The following is a 22,047-nucleotide window of genomic DNA, read 5'->3' on the forward strand; positions in this document are numbered from 1 at the left end:
CTTTGTTTTCCTCTAGGCGGTTGTTGTTCCCTGCCCTAGTGACCCTGTTTATTTCTACTCTGAGCTTTCCCCCTGGATTTGGACAGTTCATGGCTGGGGAGGTAATGTAACATTATTGTTCGTTTTTATTTCAGCATAATGGAGACAGCAGTTGATCACACTTTCTCCTGCCTTTCTGGTGACATAGAATCTTCTGAATTTATTTTTTCTTTCCTGTAATGATGCACTGAAGTCATGGTACACAGTGTTATAATTACTGATGGAACCTTTTTAAAAAGCAGGTTGCCTTCAGTTTTAAATGCCATAATAATTAGCTTTTTTCTGTGACACACAGCACATTATTAGGACATTCTTGTCAGTTCAATGCAGTGGAGTGTGAAAAGTCATTGTGTTCTTGTGGTACTTTGAAAAAAGGAGGCAGGAAGCTATTATTTTGTTTTTTCCTGTTCTTTATGGTACATCCTTGTGTTGTGCCATATATTTTGTATGTGAGTAGGGCTTGTGTAACACAGTTTATTTATTAGATTGGTAAATGACTAGTAAGTTATTTAGGTTTCACACATCTTGCCTCACACTGTTTTTGATACTGTCAGTCCTAAATATACTTTGTTCAGGAAATTGGATGGTCTAGCTAGCTAACTGGCAGTTCACTGCCCTTTCCATTTGCATCAGGAAGGTATGTAAAACTGCACAGCATTTAAACCAATCTGGAGTTTTTAGCTTTTGTGTCTCATTTATAATTTGTGGTTTAAAAATTGTTCCTTACTGTGTGCACATTATTTGCTACCTTTTGTGATAGCAAACTCTTTCACCCTAGACCTTACCTTCTTTTCATGTCATATCATTGAGGGAGACTTTTTTTAACTTCCCTATTTCACATTAGTCAGACACATGAATTTACTTCTCAGCATTCTACGAGCCTATTCAGATGCTAACATCTGGGTAAGTTTTTAATTGCACTATGAAATCCTTTTCTTATTGAAGTATTTTATGCCTTACTCACCATACTCACCAGTTTGCAGGACATGTATGTATGGCCATGCAGAATTATCAGAAAGCAGCCCTTCTCTTTTTTAGCCTAGGCTGAATTGTTCACTTGCTAGATGGCATTTGGAATTTTTCTGTATTCATTTCTTTCACGTTATATACTTTCATTGACTGTTCTGGCATGTAATACCCTTGTTTGGGCTTGAACCCTTTACTTTGAAAACCATAGGTGAAGCTTCATAATTTTGAGTGATGTATCAGTTTTATACTGACCAATAACATTCAATGTTAAAATAATTTCCTTGCCACATAGAGGATTATGATCAGATATCCTATCCTAACCAGCTTGTTATGTTTACAAGACATGGCTGTCAAGAAATTTACCTTGAGATCGAAACTCAGGTGGTGAATGTAGGCATCCATATTGAAAATACACAGTAAAAGATTATGATCTGTGACCTGATAAATATTTGTAGTGCATGGAGCTTTATCTGCTCCTTGAACGTCTAGTTACAGAAACAAAATTATAGGAGTGCAAAGTATTTTACAGCCTTTGAAAGCAGGTAAAAGTATTAGTGCTGTCAGTCAGTAGTACACCTCTAACCTTCTTTGCTTAGGAGTTCTGGACATATCCAAATGAAATGGTGGGCAAAGGATCAAAATTAGAAATAGATGTTAAATATTTATTTTATTCACTTAAAATGTAATAGAGCAAGGGGTTTGCTTCATTATACATGTTCTGAGCAATAAGAAGTTTGAATCTCTGATGTCTGGCCTTAGTGACTGATTGTAATATTCAGTGATTTACAAAAATAAAAAAAAAATTTACAAGGGACAAAGGAAAAATGTGAGACAAACTCAGGGACAGTTCAGAGGCATGGACAGCAGGCAGAAACAAAGCTGTTTTACTTTCTGCCACTGTTATTTTGATGACTGGCACTATCCACGGTTATATCAAGGTCTGATTTAACGACACTAAAGACAGTGCTTAAAAATTGTGATGTACACTCGTTAAGTGCTGCTAAGACTGAGTCTAGTGCTAGGGAAGCCGTTAACAAGTTTACCCTTTTCTTTTTCAAATGCCTTTATTGAAGTATCACTTGTGACATAGGCAAATTTATATTCATAGGTAGGTACTAGGCTATCGGCCCAAGGGCTTACGTAAGCCTAGCCAACAAGGTTCCTTGGCTTACGCCACCCAAGAATGTTATTTTCCTGTGCCACTGTTGAGCAGAGACACAGAAGTAATCCCTGGGGTGTATTTCCTATTTCCCATCCACTCATCAAGATTTTTCTTGAAGAGTGATAATGAAGAACTTTGTTTGACATAGATGGGTAGCCTGTTCCAGAGTATGGGAAGTCTCTGGGAGAAGAATCTATCCCTCCAGCATGTCCTGTTTATTGTGGTGACAAGGTTTAGGTCCCTAGAGTGTATAGCTCAGAGGGATTGGGATTTCTTTAGGTGTAGCATGTCCAACAGCTCTGGGTTTGACATAGCTTTATATGTTAGGCAGAGATCACCTCGGAGTAGACGATATGCTACGGAGTAAAGCTGGAGTTTTTTGAGATGGTCAGTGTAGGGCATTTGTTTGAAGCCAGTAATCCTCTTTGTGAGGTACTTCTGTGGCCTTTCCAGCTGCTGCAGATGTCTTGTGAGGTACATTCCAAAAGGGGCGTTGTACTCTATAATAGGTCTAATGAGTGTCGAGTAGAGGGGAACAATGACATTTTTTTTCATATAAATTCATATTCCTATAATTTCAAATTTCAAATTCATATAATTTTCTATAAAAGTAATAAAAGTAATCAAACTATATTAAGATAATAAAAATTATACTTCACATATATTGTGATATATCATATACCCTAAGCAATATTACATAAATTATTAATTTTCTGCTTTTTTAAACAAGAAACATATTTATTAAACCATCAGAGCAGAATCTCAGCACTCTGTGCACTACACAACTCTTAGTTTCCTAATTATTTTAAGAGTTTTGAATTTTGTATCTGACTCTCTGAACAACAGCATACAACATAAGTTTTTGGTAGTGGAGAGTGTGTCCCCAGTCATGCTTTGCTAGATTCTGTATTTGAGCCACTATCCATTAGGTGACGTGAAGGTTTACTTTTAGATTAACAAGTTTGTGTTTGATGTCTAAGTGGGGCATCATGTTAAAGGCTTTAGCCAAGACAAGATAAGCATTGTGAAATTAGTTGCTTTTATCTAGAGCTACAGTGACTTTTTCAAAGATGTTCACCAGGTTAATTAGACAAGATTTATCCTTCAAAAACCCAAACTGATTTAGTTGAGGGGCTTTAGTTAGCCAATGTCCAGTTTTATGCAGTTCATAATAATACAGCAACATTGTTAGACTGATTTGGAGGAGTGCTGGCTGCTTTTTTAAGATTTGGCATATATCTAAAGAAGAGCTTGTGATTGTCTTTAACACAGAAGGCAATTCAAAATCCATACCAGTTTTTGGAAGATTTGATTTTGCCTGTGCAATCTTTTTGTGATTAATTCTGAGGTGTGAGGTTTTCAGTTTGTTATAAAGGAAGAGGTGTTTTTTTTGTCTCTCTTCTCTTGTTATTGAACATGTTTATGCTGGGCTTCCACCAAAGGGGTTTATCCCTAAACATAGGACTGTACTTGTTATGGATCAGGACCAAAGCCTGTGTGCAGATATTGAGGTGAAAATTGAATCCTCCCAGAAGTGCAGCAGTGCTTGTTGTTGTGTTTTCAAGGGAAGGCTGTTTGAAATTCTTCAAGTCATTATATTGTTGGAGTAAATTTGCCTTCAAGAAATCTCTGAAGTTGGTTGGGTCTGTGAGTATTCTGGACTGTGTTCTACTAGTGAAGACCAGTTCTTGATAGTTAAACCTAACCAAATATTGTCATGACTTGGTCTTCATAACTCAAAGCTGTCAACACTTATTGGTTATATACACTGAAAATCCAGAAATGAAGGAAATGTATTTTCTGCCCTGACACCTTGAATGCACATGCATGCTGTTCCTGCATTTATTTTGATCTGTTATTACTGGGGCATGCGTAAATTACACACCACACCTTTTCCCAGCCATCTCATGAGACTCTCACTGCGCCATCATTTGCCATTCTGCTTTTTCCCCAAATGAGAAGAGCTGCATAATGCATGGCTGAGCTCTAAACACTCCAAGTACTACATTGCATTACATAGATGTTCTTCCTTGATCACTGTTTTACTATTATTTACAGATTTGATCACTGTTTTACTATTATTTACAGATTTGATCACTGTTTTACTATTATTTACAGATAGGCTATCCTGCCAAAGATATAATAGTCCCTGAAAAACTACTGAAACTGTACCCATTAACTAATTTGTGAAAAGAGCGGCTAGATTGTGCACTGAGGAGCACTGCCCCAAGAATCTACTCCTACATGGCCTTCTTTTTGCTTCTAGCCTTGAAAGCACCCAAGCTAACCCCTACCACACCCTTATAGTTCACCTAGAAGGACCTGACATCGTGAATATGCACTTTCCCAGTTTCTCTGCTGGTGCATATGGGAATCCTAAGGTAGTGCAGCAGTTGTCTCATATTCACCAACAACCAACTAGTCGGTAGAGAAACCAGTACTGTATGCAGGAAATATAATTATACAGTGTCACTGGAGGCAAGTCCCTTGGATACAAGCACTCAAAATAACAGTCATAGTGTCACTAACACGCACACTCTACACCCACCATACACAATGTACACTTGACACATTTATTTATTTATTTACATTTGTTTACCGGGAAATTCCGACTGGACACCGGTCTTTTTTCAGTGGAGGCCCAGGGAGAAAAGACCAACATAAGCTGAGGTACTAAAAGCAATCTTCCTAAACCCCAAAGCTCTCACAGACACTAGACCCTCATCACTTATCTTAAGCAAAGCTACAAGCACTGTGCTAAAAGAACACTCTACACCACACATACATATAGACCCTCAACCGAAAAAAACAAAAAAACAAAAAAATAATCCTTGTTTTCCCGCCTCTACTCGACTAGTTTAGACCATTTTACAGGCATTGCTGTATTCTGGGCTGTGGTGTAGTTCCTGTGTTGTCCATTACCTTACTTGGATAGAAGGAAGTTTCTTTGCTCACCAGTGGGAGTGGGGAGCCTTGAGCAGCCTACCTGTCCCTGTAGGAAGTGACCTCAGCACAAGAGCTGTAGTAATTGGTTGTTTTGGACCATTTCTAGCTCTTTTGTAGTTCCCTGTTTAAAATCAGTTAAACAAGGTTAAATTTCTTCTGGCTCCGCCAAGTCTGCTCTTCAAATTTTCCCTTAAGGAAGCTCTACTCTTAGTATAATCAGACTACACTATATTATAAACCTAGCACTTGTTCTCAAAACTTCTCTACTAAGTAAGCACTCTCGTACTAAGTAAAGCACTACATCCACCTACCACCCCTGTGAATATCCACTTCCCTTAAAGGCACAGCACTCCCTTATACTGTTCTAGCATGTCGAGTGGTAGATTACTGGCGTCCTCTCCAGTTCAGCTGGTTAATCTGGGTATCTTGAGACAATGCTACAATTGTCTCATGTACACAGACAACCCTCTCCTCCTCCCAACAAACACAGATACATGTGAGAGATGCAACTATGTAGCCAAACTGGATTCTGAACTCTCTCAACTCGGGGCTAGCATGGCCAGACAGGAGGAGATGGTAACCACACACACAACAAACCCAGTCCCACATAGACCTACCACAACTGCAAACCAAACACATAAAAACACAAAGACATACTCAGAGGCTCTAATAAAAAGCTTACCAAAACAACAGAGGCTCCCAAAGCAGACATCCAAAAATCCACCACCTCAAAACAAAACACATGCAACACATACTTCAATAAATCAGTGTGTCAACCAATCACAGCCCTTAAGGCCAAACACCATGCCTGATACACTAGTAATAGGTGACTCTATAGTCAGACACACTGATGTCTCGCTTACCAGGCTGAACAAGGAGAGGGTGACTGTGAGCTGCCTATCGGGAGCTAGGATCCGCCACATAACACACGCACTCAGGTCACTCCAAAGCAAGTACAAATATGACTCCGTCATTGTCCATGCTGACGTGAATGACCTGAGACGTACCTCCCTGGACTATATGAAAAGAGACATAGAGGAGCTCTCCGATTATGTAGCCCAGGCTGGTATGACCCTGACCCTGAGCAGCATCTTGCCCTCACCAAGAATGATGCCACAATACAAAGACAAGATGATCAGCTTTAATAATTGGCTCAAGTACTGGTGTCATTCTAAGGGGATCCAATGTCTGTCTGCCTGGGATGACATGTTGGACAAGCCACGCTGCTTCAAGGGATGGCTTACACCTGTCACCACTGGGCTTCGGATATTGGCTAAGGCTCTTGCCACCCCATAGTGCCTTTTTAGGCAAGGCTCAAAAGACAAACCCACCTCCTTAGAAAACAAAAATGGAAAAAAACTAAGGGTAATGCTGCTCAACGCCAGAAGTCTAAATCTCAAGATGCAGGCACTCGATGCACTCCTCAGTATGGAGAACATCGACATCTGTGCAGTAACTGAAACCTGGTTCAAGGCTCCTGAGAGCACCCCAGTGCTACCAGGCTTTACCTCGTATCATGCTTTTCGGACCCAAAACCCGGGCCGAACCACAAAGGAAGGGGGGGTGTCCATATTCATCAAGGACACCCACACCTCCAGGTTAGTAGCAACACATGAAGCATCAGAGACCATACAGGTGCAACTAACCATAGGCAAAACTGTTATACAACTGGTAGCATGTTACAGACCACCCTCCCAATCTCAGGAACCCCACTCAGCCTTCCTGAAGACATTGGAGGATATGAATGTATCACAAAATACCATCATACTGGAAGATTTCAACTACCCAAACATAGATTGGGTACATTATTCTAGCCCTAACACCCTAGCCCAAAGGTTCCTGGAATTCATAAATTCAAATGCACTGGAACAACTAGTTACCTCTCCCACTAGGGGAGATAATATACTAGACACTCACAACAAAAGCTCTTCAGCTCCACAGGATAAGCAGCTAAATCCAAATAAGACAACAGCCAGTTCACCAAAGCAGTTTATTCTCTGTAGATACTCTTCTAGCTGCTACACAAAGCCTTCAAGGAGTAACTAACAAAACACTTCCATCCAATACTTATACACACCTACATTATCACATTATATAATCAAACATCAATTTAACAATTAAGAAACCAATTAAAAAAAGAAAGCAGCATATTTATATAACACTTTTCCAGCAGCAGTCAGTGTTTAACCCTTTTGGTACCAGTGTTTGATATTTTAAAATAAAAATTAATTCTTTCTTTAAAAGTAAATTTTTTATACTTTCTTCACTAGCTTCTTTTCTAATAATGTTTTCTAAAATAGACACCCTAAAACTAGTAGTTTCAGAATTATGACATTTAACAAAATGCTGAGCTAAAGGGCTCTCTAACTTGTTATTTTTAATGTCTCTCAGATGTTCCATGATTCTGACTTTAAACATTCTTTTAGTCTGCCCTATGTAAAATTTCCTACATCCACACTTAATAATATAAGTAACTTGTTCTGTAACACAACTATAAAGACCTGTAGGTTTAAAATTTATTCCATTTATGTAAATAAAAGCACTATCTACATGAGCACAAACTTTACATTTACCACAAGGTCTAGTTCCTATATTGCTTATTGCCCTATCTATATTTTGTATGGGTAATTCAAACTTAGTGTGTACTACTATGTCTCTTATGTTCCTCCCTCTTCGATAACTAAACATTAATTTTTTCTTTGTCATCTCACTTAGTTCTTTGTAATTTTTTAGGAATCTCCAAAAATGTAATATACATCTATTTATATCATCACTGCAGATATTATATGTAGAGACCATAAAATATTATCTAAATTTCTATATTCTTTACTGTACATCCTGTCACTTATTTGTGTCCCTTTATTATACCTTTTTTAAATATTTCATCCCTACTCTTCTGTATCACCTGCATATTATATTTTCTATCTTTAAACATTTCCATAGTGTCATTTATTTCCTTTTTAAATTCTACTTCAGTATTACATACTCTGGAAATCCTCAAAAATTCACTGTATGGTATAGCTTCTATTGTATGCTTTGGATGGCAACTAGTGCCCATCAAAAATTGATTTATACAATTAAATTTTCTATGTATACCAGTAACTATATATTGTCCTGTAAGTCCCTTCAAATTAATATCTAAGAAAGAAACATTAACTCCACACTGTATTCCATCAAATTTAATATTAAACCTATTCCTTTGTATGTCTTTTATAAAATTTACACTATCATTTCTACCTCCTTTACACAAAAAAATTAGATCGTCTATAAATCTAAAATAGTGTATTACATATTTTTTTACAAATGAATGTGTATAAATGCATTCAGATTCCACTTGGCCCATAAAGATATTAGCATACAATGGTGCAAATGCAAGCCTTCCTGAAGACATTGGAGGATATGAATGTATCACAAAATACCATCATACTGGAAGACTTCAACTACCCAAACATAGATTGGGTACATTATTCTAGCCCTAACACCCTAGCCCAAAGGTTCCTGGAATTCATAAATTCAAATGCACTGGAACAACTAGTTACCTCTCCCACTAGGGGAGATAATATACTAGACCTGATCATCACAAACATGGGGACAAAATGCTCCACACCGGAGGTATACCCCTCACTAGTGAGATCTGACCACAAACTAATCACCCTGGATATACATATCCCACCTCCACGCCAGCACAAAAGACCACAGTGAAAAACTTCTCAAAAGCAGACTTCACTCTTCTTAAGACTGAGATGGTATCCTTTAAGCCCACTGGGCCAGTGGATACCACATCCTACAATGCCGAATCCTTCACAAATGCTTTCTATGGACATCTCCAAGAATGCATGGATCATGCTATCCCAAATAAATCCAAGTCCCTCTCCACCAAAGGCAAGCGTCCTGTCTGGTGGACCTCAGCCATTAACAAATTGTATAACAAAAGAAGGAAGCTACTGCACGTCAGAGCAAAATCCCATAAAGGGAAGACATCTCTGATCAACATTATCAGAAAACTATGTTCTGTCATAAAAACATCCAAGGCCAACTTTGAGAGAAAAATCGCTAAGGACACTAAAGATAACCACAAAGCCTTCTTCAGCTATGTTAGAAACGGAAACCCTCAGATATGCTCAGAGTTGGTTCACAACAACAAAAAATACACTGAACCCACAGATATTGCCAACATTCTGGCTGACAGGTTCAGTGCAAATTTCTCCCCTCCCTCACTCCCAAAAGAAGAAATACTTATCCCAGCTGAATGTAATCTCCCTGTCATCTCATATGTCCAAGTGAGAACCGCCCTCAACAAAGCTAAAAACACAGCATCAATGGGACCTGATGGTATCCCGGGTTGAACTCCAAGAGGAGCTAAACCCGCACATAAAAATGCTATTTAACCTTAGCCTTACTACAAGATATGTACCTGAACACTGGTGTACAGCAACAGTGGTCCCACTCCACAAAGGGGGTACCTCTACAGACCCTGGGAACTACTGCCCCATAAGCTTACCCAGCCTGGTCTGCAAAGCTATGGAAAGAATCATTATGGAACTCATAAACAGAGACATAGGGGACATACAGACACTTGACCCCACCCAGTTCGGCTTTGTAAAGGGCAGATCCTGCCTTTTGAACCTGGTTGACTTTTTCAAAACAGTCACTAGAGCCATTGATGAGGGCAAAGCAGTCCATAGAGCCTACCTGGACTTGGCTAAGGCCTTCGACACAATACCCCACTCAGGCATCACAGATAAGCTCAACAGCTTAAACGTAAACCCTTATGTCACTAGATGGGTTGCAAACTGGCTAAAGGACAGAACCCATAAAGTTAAAATCGCTGGAGCAATGTCAGACTCAAAGCCAGTCACAAGTGGTGTCCTACAGGGATCTGTCCTGGGACCCCTCTTGTTCGGCATTTATTTCTCAGATGTTAAAGCAAACATGGGAGGGTTGTGGCTGACAAAGTTCGCAGATGACTGCAAACTAGGCGCCATAGTCGATACACCAGCGGACACATACATCCTACAAAAAGGCCTCACAGAAACGGACAACTGGTGCCGGAGTCACGGCCTTAAACTAAATGCCAAAAAATGTATAGTCATCCCCTTTGGGAAAAACAAAGTAACCACAAATTATCACATAGACAGCAACCCACTGAGTACGGAAAATGTAATCAGAGACCTAGCGACCTCTCATTTGACACCCACGTTGCCGAAGTGGTAAGAAAAACATTCTACCTTGCACACCTCATCATGAAGGGATTCACATCCAGATCCAAGGATGTCATTGTACCCCTATACTCCTCCCTCATCAGACCCATGATTGAGTACAATGCCCCATTTGGTATGTACCTCACTCGGCATTTGCAACAGCTGGAGAGACCACAAAAGTACCTCACCAAGAGGATCAAGGGTCTCCAACATATGTCTTATTCTGCCAGACTAAAGAAACTTCAGCTCTATTCAGTAGCATACCGCCTGCTCAGAGGTGATCTCTGCCTGATGTACAAGGCCAGACATGCTCCACCTCAAAAAATCCAAATCCATCAGGACCACGAGAGCTAAAGACTTAAACCTCGGCACAAGTATGAATAGGACATGCTGGAGGGATAGATTCATAACCCAGAGGCTTCCCATGCTTTGGAACAAGATCCCAGTTCATATTAGGCAGAGCCCCTCACTGACTATCTTCAAGAGAAATCTTGATGAGTGGATGGGAGATCGTAAGTTTACCCCAGGGGTCACATCTGTGTCACTGCTAGACAGGGGCACAGTAAACTAATTCTGTTATATAAGGGGACCTTCATTGTGTCACTACTAGACAGAGGCACAGTATTCCAAATTTATTCTGTACATTGTTGTACCATTTCATGGGGTGGCAAAAGCCACATCACTATGGCTAGGCTTACAAATGCCCCAGGGCAGATAGCCTAGTACTAAACTATGAAACTGTGAAACTACAAAGCCTGATAAGTCACGCCAACACACTTTTCAATAATCTAGTCATATGCGACTCCATTATGAGACATACCAGTACCCCATTCACCAAGCTGAACAAGGAGAAAATCATGGTCAGTTGTCTTTCAGAGACCAGGATCTGCAAAGTCTCTCACACACTCAGATCACTGAACAACAAGTACCAGTATGATCCAGTCATAGCTCACATGAGTGTAAATGCCTGAATTGTGCTTCCGTTGACAGTACAAAGCAAGACATTATGCAGTTGTCAGACTGTATGTCCCAGGCTGGTATGAACCTAGCATTGAGCAGCATTCTGCCTTCTCCAGGGATGATGCCACTATACGAAACAGAAGATGATTGACTTTAACAATTGGGTTAGCTGCTGGTGTCATTCAAAGGGGTAGAACATTTGTCATCTTGGGAGAATATGTTCAACGGGCCACATTACTTTGCCAAGGATGGTCTGCACTTGTACCTGCTAGGCTTTTGAATATTGGCTAAAACATTGTCTGCCCCCATATTGCCTTTTTAGATCATGCTAAAATGATAAACCTTCTATCTTGGCAAAACCAACCCAAGGGAATCTAAAGGTGCTACTGCTCAATGCCAGTAGCCTAAATAAGAAAATTCACTCCCTCCAAACTATAGTCACCTAGAAAAATGCAATCTCTCCAGTTACTGAGACATGGCACAAAGCTGTGGAGAGCACTCTTGGCAGTTCAGGGGTATAATGCCTCCCAAACATTTAGAGCAGCTACTGTATAGGCAGGGATTAAAGGTGGAGGTATCTCAATCTACATCAAAAACAAACATAACTTAAGGTTGGTCAAACTGGTTAACACGCTTGAGCTTCTCCATGTCTAAATTAGCATAGGTACAGTCCCATATCATATCACTGCAAGCTGTAGATCACCCTGTGTATCCTACAACACCCATAGCTCATACTTAGACCTACTGGAGATACTTTTGATTCAACCCAGTACTGTATTCATGGGGGACTTTAACTACCCATCTATAAACTGGAAATCATACATGACTTTAAACTTACAAGACCAGAGGTTTCTGGACTTTGTAAGCACAAACATCCTGGACCAGTTAGTCCATTTACCAGTTAGGGTATAAACATACTGAATCTGGTACTCACAGATATGGAAGAATATTGTACTACCCAGTATGGTGTCCTCTGTTGTAACGTCAGAATAAAAATCAATGCATTGACCTCAGCAAACCCTGTAACACTTAGGAACTACTCTAGGGCAAGCTACCTATTATTAAGTGATTACCTGACAACATTTGAAGCTGCTCTAAACCCATAACACAGCTTCCTCTGCAGAATTGTACACAGAACCCCTGTACAATCTTGTTAATAGATGCATAGAGACAGCTTTCCCTCCTAGAACCAAGCCTAGAACAAACTCAAAAAACTAACCACCCTTGTGGAATCCAAACATAAACAGACTGTGCAACAAAAGTAAAAATATCATAGCTAAAATTGGGAAGTGCAACACCCAGCAGGATACAAAATCTGTCATCAGGCTAAGTAATCAAGTAAGAGGGCAAATTATGCCATAGCTTCCCAGACCAAAGACAGCCATAAGGTTTTCTTTAGCTGTTTCATAAATGTCAAAGGCAGTGCACAATATTGCATAGAACTGATTGTTAATGGAGCCACTTACATGGAGGTGGAAAATATAGCAAACCTGCTGGTTGGCAAATTCAGGTCCAGTTTTAGCTCCCCCTCAGCCATGCCCCCACGTAATACCATCAAACATATCCCTCCCAACTATTACTAAGGGAGCAAGTCCCAAATGCACTGTGTAAGGCAAAAAACACTGCATAAATTAGCACCAGTAACATCCCAGGATGCCTCCTAAATAGCCTGAAGCATGACCTAAACAGACCTCTGGAGTGACTAGTTAACCATAGCCTCTAGACAGGCTTTGTGCATTGTGAATGGAGGATTATAACGGTTAACCCCTCTGCAAAAAAGAACTCTGGGAACTGCAGACCCGTAAGTCTGACTAACTAATCTTATAAGCAAAGCCATGGAAGGAATTATATTATTGGTATAATTAATAATGACAGGAAACCTTCAGACTCTGGATGCATCCCAGGTTGGCTTCACCAAAGGCAGATCATGCCTGCTCAACCTGGTGGACTTCTTTGAAAAGGTCACCAAGACAATGGATGAGGGCAAAATGGTGTACACTGCCCTACCTTGACCTGGCTTTGTCATTTATTTATTTATTTATCATTTGTTTACTGTGAAAGTCTGACTTGGAATGAGCCAATTTCCAGTGGAGGCTCAGGGAGAAATGCTACAGACGCATGTCTTTGTAACGTGGGAGGAAACTTGAGCACCCAGAGGGAACTCGCACGAACGCAGGGAGGACATGCAGACTCTACACAGAAGGCACCCCAGCTGAGAATCGAACTGGAGAACCTCTTGCTGTGAAGTGACAATGCAAACCACTGTGCCATCCTGCATTTGATATAATACCCCACTAAAGCATTATAAAGAAACTCATGGAATTGGGCATTAACCCCTATGTTATGTCCTGGATAGGAAGTTGGCTCTCAAGTAGGACCCAGAAAGTTAGGATGGGGACCCACCTCCGGAAAGAGAATGGTCGCTAGTGGGGTCCCTCAGTGCTGGAGCTTCTTTTTAGCATTTACTTCTCATAAGTCAAGGCCAGTGTCAAAGGTCTTTGGCTGAACAAGTTTGCAAATGACTGTATTCTAGTAGCAGTCATAGAATCCCTCCTGGGACACTAACAGCATACAGGAATGACACAGACAAACTATTGGCACCATGCCACAGCTTAAGACTCAGTGTCAAGAAATGCATTTTAGCACCCTTTGGCAAGTTGACCACCCTGGGAAACTATCTTGTTGATAACGCACCCATAACAGTGGACTCAGTAGTTAGGGCTTTGGAGCTGCATGTGGATAGTAACTTAGCTTTTGACTAACATGTTTAAGGCAATAAGGAAATCATTCTATTTTACTCAACTTTTAAGTAAGGGCATGATATCTAGGTCCAAAGAGGTAATCATTCCTCTGCAATGGGCCATCATCAGATATACCTGATCAGGCGCATGTAGCAAATGAAACATCCACAGAGGTTCTCCACAAAAAGAATAAAGGGTGTAATCAATATGTCCTATGCAGATTGCCTCATATGCCTGTTTACATGCTTGTTTTCCTACAGACTGTTGAGAAGCTATGTGTGCATTGCATAAAAGGCATCTCTGGATCCCACTCTAATGGACCTTTTGTACATCTGCAAAACCAGTAACCTCTGAACTTCTTGATCTAGAGATTTAAACCTTGCTTGTGACATAAACAGGACATGTTGGAGAGACAGGTCCTCTGGAACAGGCTTCCCATCCATGGGAAGCAGAGTTCTTCCCTCATCCTATTCAAGTGTAACTTGGACCAGTGGATGGGCAATTGGAAATTCACCCCAGGGCTAGCACCTATGTCTCTAATGGAAAGAGACAGTCTGTAAATCATACCCTAGCTTACATATACCCCTTAAATAACTTTAACACTCAAACAAACTTGCAAGATACATTTATGGTGCATTACTAGACTTATAAATGCCCCACTGATAGTTAGTCCAGTATACACCTATGAACCTACATCTGGCCAGCATACCAAAGCCAACACACCCTCCCCTTGCAGTGTACATTTGATATGTATCCTAATTAGCTTTTGAACAAATGCTTATTTTTCAGCAAACAAAAAGTGCAGCTATTCCAGCCATTCATTTAAATGCATCTTAAATTGTACTTGTTACTTTTGAGCCAGGAAAATCAATAAGGCAGCCATTTAGTGAGTTTTATAAAGGTTTTCTTTCTGCATGCTTTCAGTGCAGGCTTCACACTGATGCTCTGTTAATACATAATAACTCTCTGCTTCTGTTGAAGAACAAATTCTACTTTATTTCCTGTGGTTGTTGTTGTTTTTCTTTCGGCCTTTCCCAGTTAGGGGTCGCCATAGCGGAACCCCAGTCTGCTAATGATTGGCAGTAGATTTTTACGGTGCCAAGTTGCCAGCTCGATGCCCATCCTTCAACGAAGGCATGCCCATTCACGCATGTCTTTCGAACGTTACTCTACCGCGGGGAGGACTTGCAGACTCCACACAGAAGGTGCTCCAGCCGAGAATTGAACAGGAGAACCTTTTGCTGTGAGGCGACAATGCTACAGCTGCACCACCGTGGCTTAAAAGATTTTCATTTTCACCTTTGTTCACAGGTTCAGTATTCTACAATACAAGAGATTTTAAGTTGTAAACATTATCACATTCCATATTCTGTTTAACTAGGACATTGTTCATGTCATGCTTAAGAGCATTCTCGTGTTCCAAACGTCTGTCATGAATACTTCTAATTGCTTTACCAACGTAAAATTTATTAAAGTTACATATCACAATTAAACAGCTTCACTAATATTGACACAGCAAAGCCATTAAAATTTAATTTATTTCTATTAGCAAAATGAATATTCACGGTATTTTACCATTCATGTCACTACATGTACTGCAGTTTCCTCATATGTTAGTTATTTTCACTGATACTTTATATCTCAGTAGTCCTCACGTGTCTTTCAGTAACATAATGAAACAGAAATAGGTTATTCTGTTTATTAAAATAAATGTATTTAAAAGTACAGGAAATGCAATAATAATATGTCATAAAACAAGGAGTAATATGAAATAATTGGCTGCTGAGGAGACAGCAGGTTAGCAGCAGTAGAGGTACTCTGCATTCTGGGACTTGCTGTATGATTTCAATGACCCATATATGAAATATCCTCACAGACACACAGCATGCCTCAGTGGTTCATGATTTTCAATGCTTCTTCAAGCTGTAGTGTATCTTCCTGCCTGCTCTTTCTGTGCAGAGTTGTGGGCCCATGACATATGTCTCTCCACTCCATAGAATAATGACATTAAAATAAATCCAAGTGCATATGCATGTGTGTTGAAGAAGGCATGTTCTAGAGATTCATGGATTACACTCACTTTGCATGCAGACTAGCCGCTGCTGCATGGAACCCTAGAATCATTATCATTGTGGCACGACAGCTATGTGGACCAATAGCATGATAGTCGCATGTGCCACCTTGTTTGAATGGCAGTCACTAATACCATCTCATTGTTTGTATATCATTATTATAGTTTAACGCAAAGACATTACCCATTAAGGATGAGAATTGGTAATTGTGGTGTAGGTGCTCCTTCAGCAAACATTTATCAGTTCAACAGGCAGCCACAATCTGTATACCTGCATAATGCTTTGTATAGGCTGTCTACTTTTACAAGATTCAAACACAGCATTTCATTCATGGCTGTTACCTGTGAAGCATTCCAAATATTGTGTAACTGTAATTTAATTTTATTTCCAACAGTAGTTGATGAAACAATTACAATGTGGGCAACCATTGTTACAGTTTAGGCATATAAGAGAGGGGACAGGGGTCTGGCATTAGTTGCATATGCAACAATTTACATTACACTGTCAGTTGCACTAATTTCCACAAGGAAGTAGACCACAGAACTGACCATAAGCCTGTTCTTGTTTTGTGAGCTTCCCTTTATTTTGCAATAGTTTTAACCTTTGTCAGCCCCTCTAATTCTTATTACTTTTAAACATATTTTTATTTTATTTCTACCCTATTCTTAAACTCCACTTTCATTTTCTCCCACTCACTAGCTGTAACTCCTGATGTACTTTCCATATTCCTAATAACTTCCAAGTGATTTCCACTACCCATTTCTTAAATTCCTCTCTTTTTAACAGATAGGTGGAGAAGCACCAATGTCTGATTTTTACTTCATTATCCTGCATTTTTATTTTGGCTGTTATTGGTACATGCTCTGAAGTATTATTTCAATGTGTGTCAAAACTCTCAATTAAATGCACATGTTCATGTGAAGTGTTATTTCTGTCTAGTCTATTCCAGTTATTGTACCTTGAGGAAAAATATGTAAATTCTCTATGAATTCCTACTACTGAATTCACATCTTCCATGCCAAATATTTTCAAAATTTTCTACATAAATCTACCCTTTTTGTTATATTTTCCTTTCTAGGCCCCCCAATACATCATCACTGCTGCAAGTAACATTCCAACCTGGAAGCTTATTATTTCTCCCAAGTTGCATAATAGCAGTTTTTGGTGGAATATAAATACATGACAGTGTAACACTCCTCTCTTTGCAGTAGCCCCATACTGCCACGAATCTGCCATTATTATCTTTTTTTTCCTCTTCTATGACTATTGGAATTCATCTAGCAATATGTATAATTACTTCCATTTTCCTTTGTTCCTGATATTCTGCTGAATACTCATCCTGTAATTCTTTCATTATCAATTTCACATGCTCATTTTTTTCCAAACGTGTCTCCTATAACATTGCTATTTGCTCTCTGTATTTCTTAATGTAATTCAAATTTCTCTCTTTTTTATCTGCACCTGTGAGATCATTCACATTCCACGATAATATGGAAAGTGTCACTGTTATGATAAGAAGTTGTTATTCCCACCAATTATATATGACAGCTTTTTCAGATGTCTATTTCCAGCTTGTGTGATACACACACTAATGTTTAGCATGTTGACCTTGTATAAACTTCACGACACCCATGCAGATGGACAATAGAGGTACGACTGCTGAATCCTACACAAATGCACTTTATAAGCACTTACATGAGTCAGCCTGCTACACAGGGGTCCAGGGAAGTAAATAGTGTGGGAAGAAATAGCCAGGGAATTGTTATGGCTAGGCTTGTATAGGCCCTAGGGTAGATAGCCTAGTACCAACCTATGAACCTATGCATGGATCGTGCTATCCCTAACAGAACCAAGATGCTATCCTCCCAAAAAAGCCAATCTGGTGGTCTTCTGCCATAAACAAACTCTACAACAGAAGAAAGAAACTGTTGCAAAAAAGAGTAAAATCCCATGATTGGAGGAACTCCCTGGTCAGCCTCAGTAAGAAGCTGAGATCCCTCATAAAATCCTCTAAAGCTAGTTATGAAAACAAAATCACCACTGATTCTAAAGACAACCACAAAGCATTTTAAAGCTATGTCAACAATCTCAATGGCAACACTCAGATCTGCTCTGAGTTACAGTACAATGACACTAAATATACAGAACCAACTGATATTGCCAACATCCTGGCAGATAGGGTCAGTGCTAACTTTACTCCCCTCTCACCCCCTAAAGGGCCCATCTTTATACAGGAAAAATGCAAAGTTCCTCTAATCACGGCTGCAGAGGTAAAAACCTCACTCTCCAAAGCCAAGAACACAGCATCCATGGGACCTGACAACATCCCAGGCTGCCTTCTACACGAACTACAGAATGAACTGGCACCCCACCTAAATACCATGTTCAATCATAGCCTCCCCTCAGGCTTTGTGCCCATTGAATGGCGCACCACAATGGTTATCCCACTCCACAAAGGGGGGGGCCACAACAGACCCCGGGAACTACCACCCCATTAGCCTGATGAGCCTGGTCTGCAAGGCCATGGAATGTATCATCATAAAACTCATAAATAAAGACATTGGAGATCTCCAAACTCTAGACCCCACACAGTTCGGGTTTGTAAAAGGCAGATCATATCTCCTAAACCTGATAGATGTCTTTGAAGTAGTCACCAAAGCCATAGATGAGGGTAAGGTAGTTCACACAGCCTATCTAGATCTCGCCAAGGCATTCAACACCATCCCCCACTCTGGAATTATAGATAAACTCACTAAACTAGGTATAAATCCCTATGTCACAAGATGGGTTGCCAACTGGCTTACTGACAGAACCCACACTGTGAAAGTAGCAGACTCCAAATCAGACTTCAGACCAGTGACAAGTGGAGTACCACAGGGTTCAGTCCTGGGTCCTCTCCTGTTTGGTATCTACATCTCTAAAGTACAGGCTAACACAGAAGGTCTTTGGCTAACTAAATTTGCAGATGACTGCAAACTAGGAGCCATAATTGAAACTCTTAATGATGTGGACATCCTACAAAAGGGCCTCACTGAGACAGATGCCTGGTGTCAAAGCCATGGTCTCAAGCTCAGTGCCAAAAAGTGCATTGTCAGTTGTCATCCCCTTTGGTAAAACCTCTGTACCCATGAACTACCACATAGACGGTAGTCTTCTTTACCCCAAAAGTGTGATAAGAGACCTTGGGACACAGGTGGACAGTAGTCTGTCCTTTGATAATCACATTGCCACAGTGGTCAAGAAATCCTTCTACGTGGCACACCTCATCACACAAGGTTTCTCATCCAGAAAAAAAGAGGTCATTGTTCCTCTCTACTCATCACTCATTAGACCCATTATAGAGTACAATGCCCCTTTTGGTATGTACCTCACAAGACATCTACAACAACTGGAAAGGCCGCAAAAATACCTCACAAAGAGGATTACTGGCCTCAAACAGATGCCTTATGCAGACCGTCTCAAAAAACTCCAGCTTTACTCGGTCGCATATTGCCTACTCAGAGGCGATCTCTGCCTGACATACAAAGCTATGTCAAACCCAGAGCTGTTGGACATGCTCCACTTAAAGAAATCCCAATCCCTCCGAGCTACATGCTTTAGGGACCTAAACCTTGTCACCACAATTAACAGAACTTGCTGGAGGGATAGATTCCTGTCCCAGAGACTTCCCATACTCTGGAACAGACTACCTATCTATGTCAAACAGAGATCCTCATTAGCACTCTTCAAGAAAAATCTTGATGATAAGATGGGTAATAGGAAATTCACCCCGGGGATCACTTCTGTGGTTCTACTTGACAGGGGCACAGGAAAATAATTTTCTTGGGTGGCGAAAGCTAGGGTATCTTTTTGGCTAGGCTTGTATAGGCCCTAGGGCCAATAGCCTAGTACCTACCTATGAACCTTTATAGTTGTTCCTTGTCACTTCCATTTGAATTTGTCACTTTTTTACAAGACTTTTTGTTTTAATGAAAACTGTCAAAAGTGAGCACTCCCATAACCTGTTAATTTAATTCAAACATACAAATCTATGTGCACCTTCATATAATGAAGTTATCCTTCCTAGTAGAAACAATTACCTTAAATACACAGCTGCAGACACTCACTAAATTTAAAGTTATACATGGTAAGACACATGCTACTGTCTGTGATTCTTAACTAATTGATGTTGGTTTCTTTTTTTTTTTTTTTTATCTTTAATCCCCTCCCAGATGTGAAAAACAACTTTCATGCTTTCACAGCACATTAACTTTTAACCTTAAGGAAACCAGTGTTGTGGCTTTTTATTGCCCTATAATCAGCTTGTATACATGGAAACATAACAGAAAAAGAGAAGAAAATGTAGTCCTCAGCTCAACCCCCCCAAACATATGCTGTGCATTTTTTTGCTGAAGAAAACTTTTTCATTACATTCAGTGTTCTCTTATTTACTTGTTTTCACTTAAAACGTTTTATTAGAGTAAGTCAGGAGTCTTAATCCAAACACTCACCTATGCAAAAGTAAGAGAAAATATAGCAGCTGTGCATATATTATGATCTGTATACTTTTATACCCCACCCCCCACCTCAACAACACAAGATTACAGCCTATTTACTTAGTCGTGCTTTTGTCCAGCAGTTTTATTTCTACTTTGTAATGCCTACATTTCTTAATACAAAAAAGAGGTACAAAAGAAAAAAGGTATATGTTTATTCCAACATCATCATGAAAAGTTTTATAGAAGTACTGTTAAAAAAGGAAACTGTTTTACTTGGTTACATTTTTTCCTCCTCCTTCCCTTCCCCTTTGTGTTCTTCCAAACATTAATGACATGAAGTGAAGCAAATGCTTTTCAATCCCTCACAAATATAACAAATTCAACCAACATAAGTCCATTATTTCGACTTTCTTGTACAGCCATATTTCATAAATGCAGTTGTTACTTTGTATCTCAAATTTATTCACTAATTTCCATGTTGCAGGTCTTCTTACTGTTCATCTCCATTTCCCAGCTCCAGACTCTAGTTCATTTCCAATGTATTCCCAATTCTTGAATTCAACGCCTGTGCATTTCTGTGTCTCTCAAGCATTTTTGTTTGGAACATTGGGAAAGTTTTCACTAGCAAAGTCTCTGTATGAGCTTTATTATCAGAAATATTAGACTGTTATTGATGGCTTCCTTATTGTTGGGTAAATGTGCTTATTTGCTCGTTGGCCTGTCCTGCAATTAAAAATTAGTTTGATTCACCTGAAAGAAAAAATACTCTGAAGACAGTTGAATACAGCAGCTTGGATCTCACACCTGGCTCTTGACATAAATTAGCTTCTCTTCTGCCTGGTATAATCATTTTCTACAAACACTCTACTGTCTCCAACTTTTAATACTTTGCTCTTTTGCCAAATTTTGTGAGGATCAACTCTTTCTCCTGGTAGGATTGCATCTTTACTATTACAGGTCTTTGCTGCTTTCTCATGGCCAGGTTTGGAGCATACACACTATATGCCCTTTCAATTAACAAATCCTGCTGAAGAATACCAGTCCAACTACTTGTTTGTGCCTTCATAAAATTAATACAATCTCTTACTTCTAGTTTTTTTTTCTGGTAGGGCAGAAAATCTCAGACTTTCCTTACAAGCTCGGGCCTCTAATTCTGCTGTTCTTTGAAACATCTCTTCATGAGAAAGCTCATACTCAGCAAGCCTTCTCTTCATTTCAACTGCTGAACCTCTGATTTTTGCAGGTTTTTATCAGTTCCTGTGACTATCTCTTTGAAGCAGCTTTCATTTTTCTAGCTTTTTGTAATTTGAGTTGATAATACTCCTTCAGTGTTTTGTTAATTTGAATCAACTCAGAGCATATTTGACTTATTTTTCCTCTATGTTACTGAAAGCTAGTTCTTGCTCCAAAGCTGGAGCTTGAACTGCTTTTGCTGAACAACTGCAGGATTCTTGTCAGTCAATGTTTTCTCTCTACCTT

The 22,047-nt window shown here is 39.7% G+C and overlaps 1 protein-coding gene across 1 annotated transcript in view; it reads left to right on the top strand.

The window, feature by feature from the left end:
• CLCN2 (chloride voltage-gated channel 2) overlaps window positions 1-22,047 on the top strand; it is a 2,181,634-nt gene that overhangs the window by 685,434 nt on the left and 1,474,153 nt on the right. Inside the window, 1 exon segment of the mRNA XM_044070805.1 lies at window positions 17-101. Coding sequence (XP_043926740.1) covers window positions 17-101 — 85 coding nt within the window.

The sequence above is a fragment of the Protopterus annectens genome, chromosome 4.part1, assembly GCF_019279795.1.
Source record: "Protopterus annectens isolate FY-2018-M chromosome 4.part1, PAN1.0, whole genome shotgun sequence".
Lineage (NCBI taxonomy): Eukaryota > Metazoa > Chordata > Ceratodontiformes > Protopteridae > Protopterus > Protopterus annectens.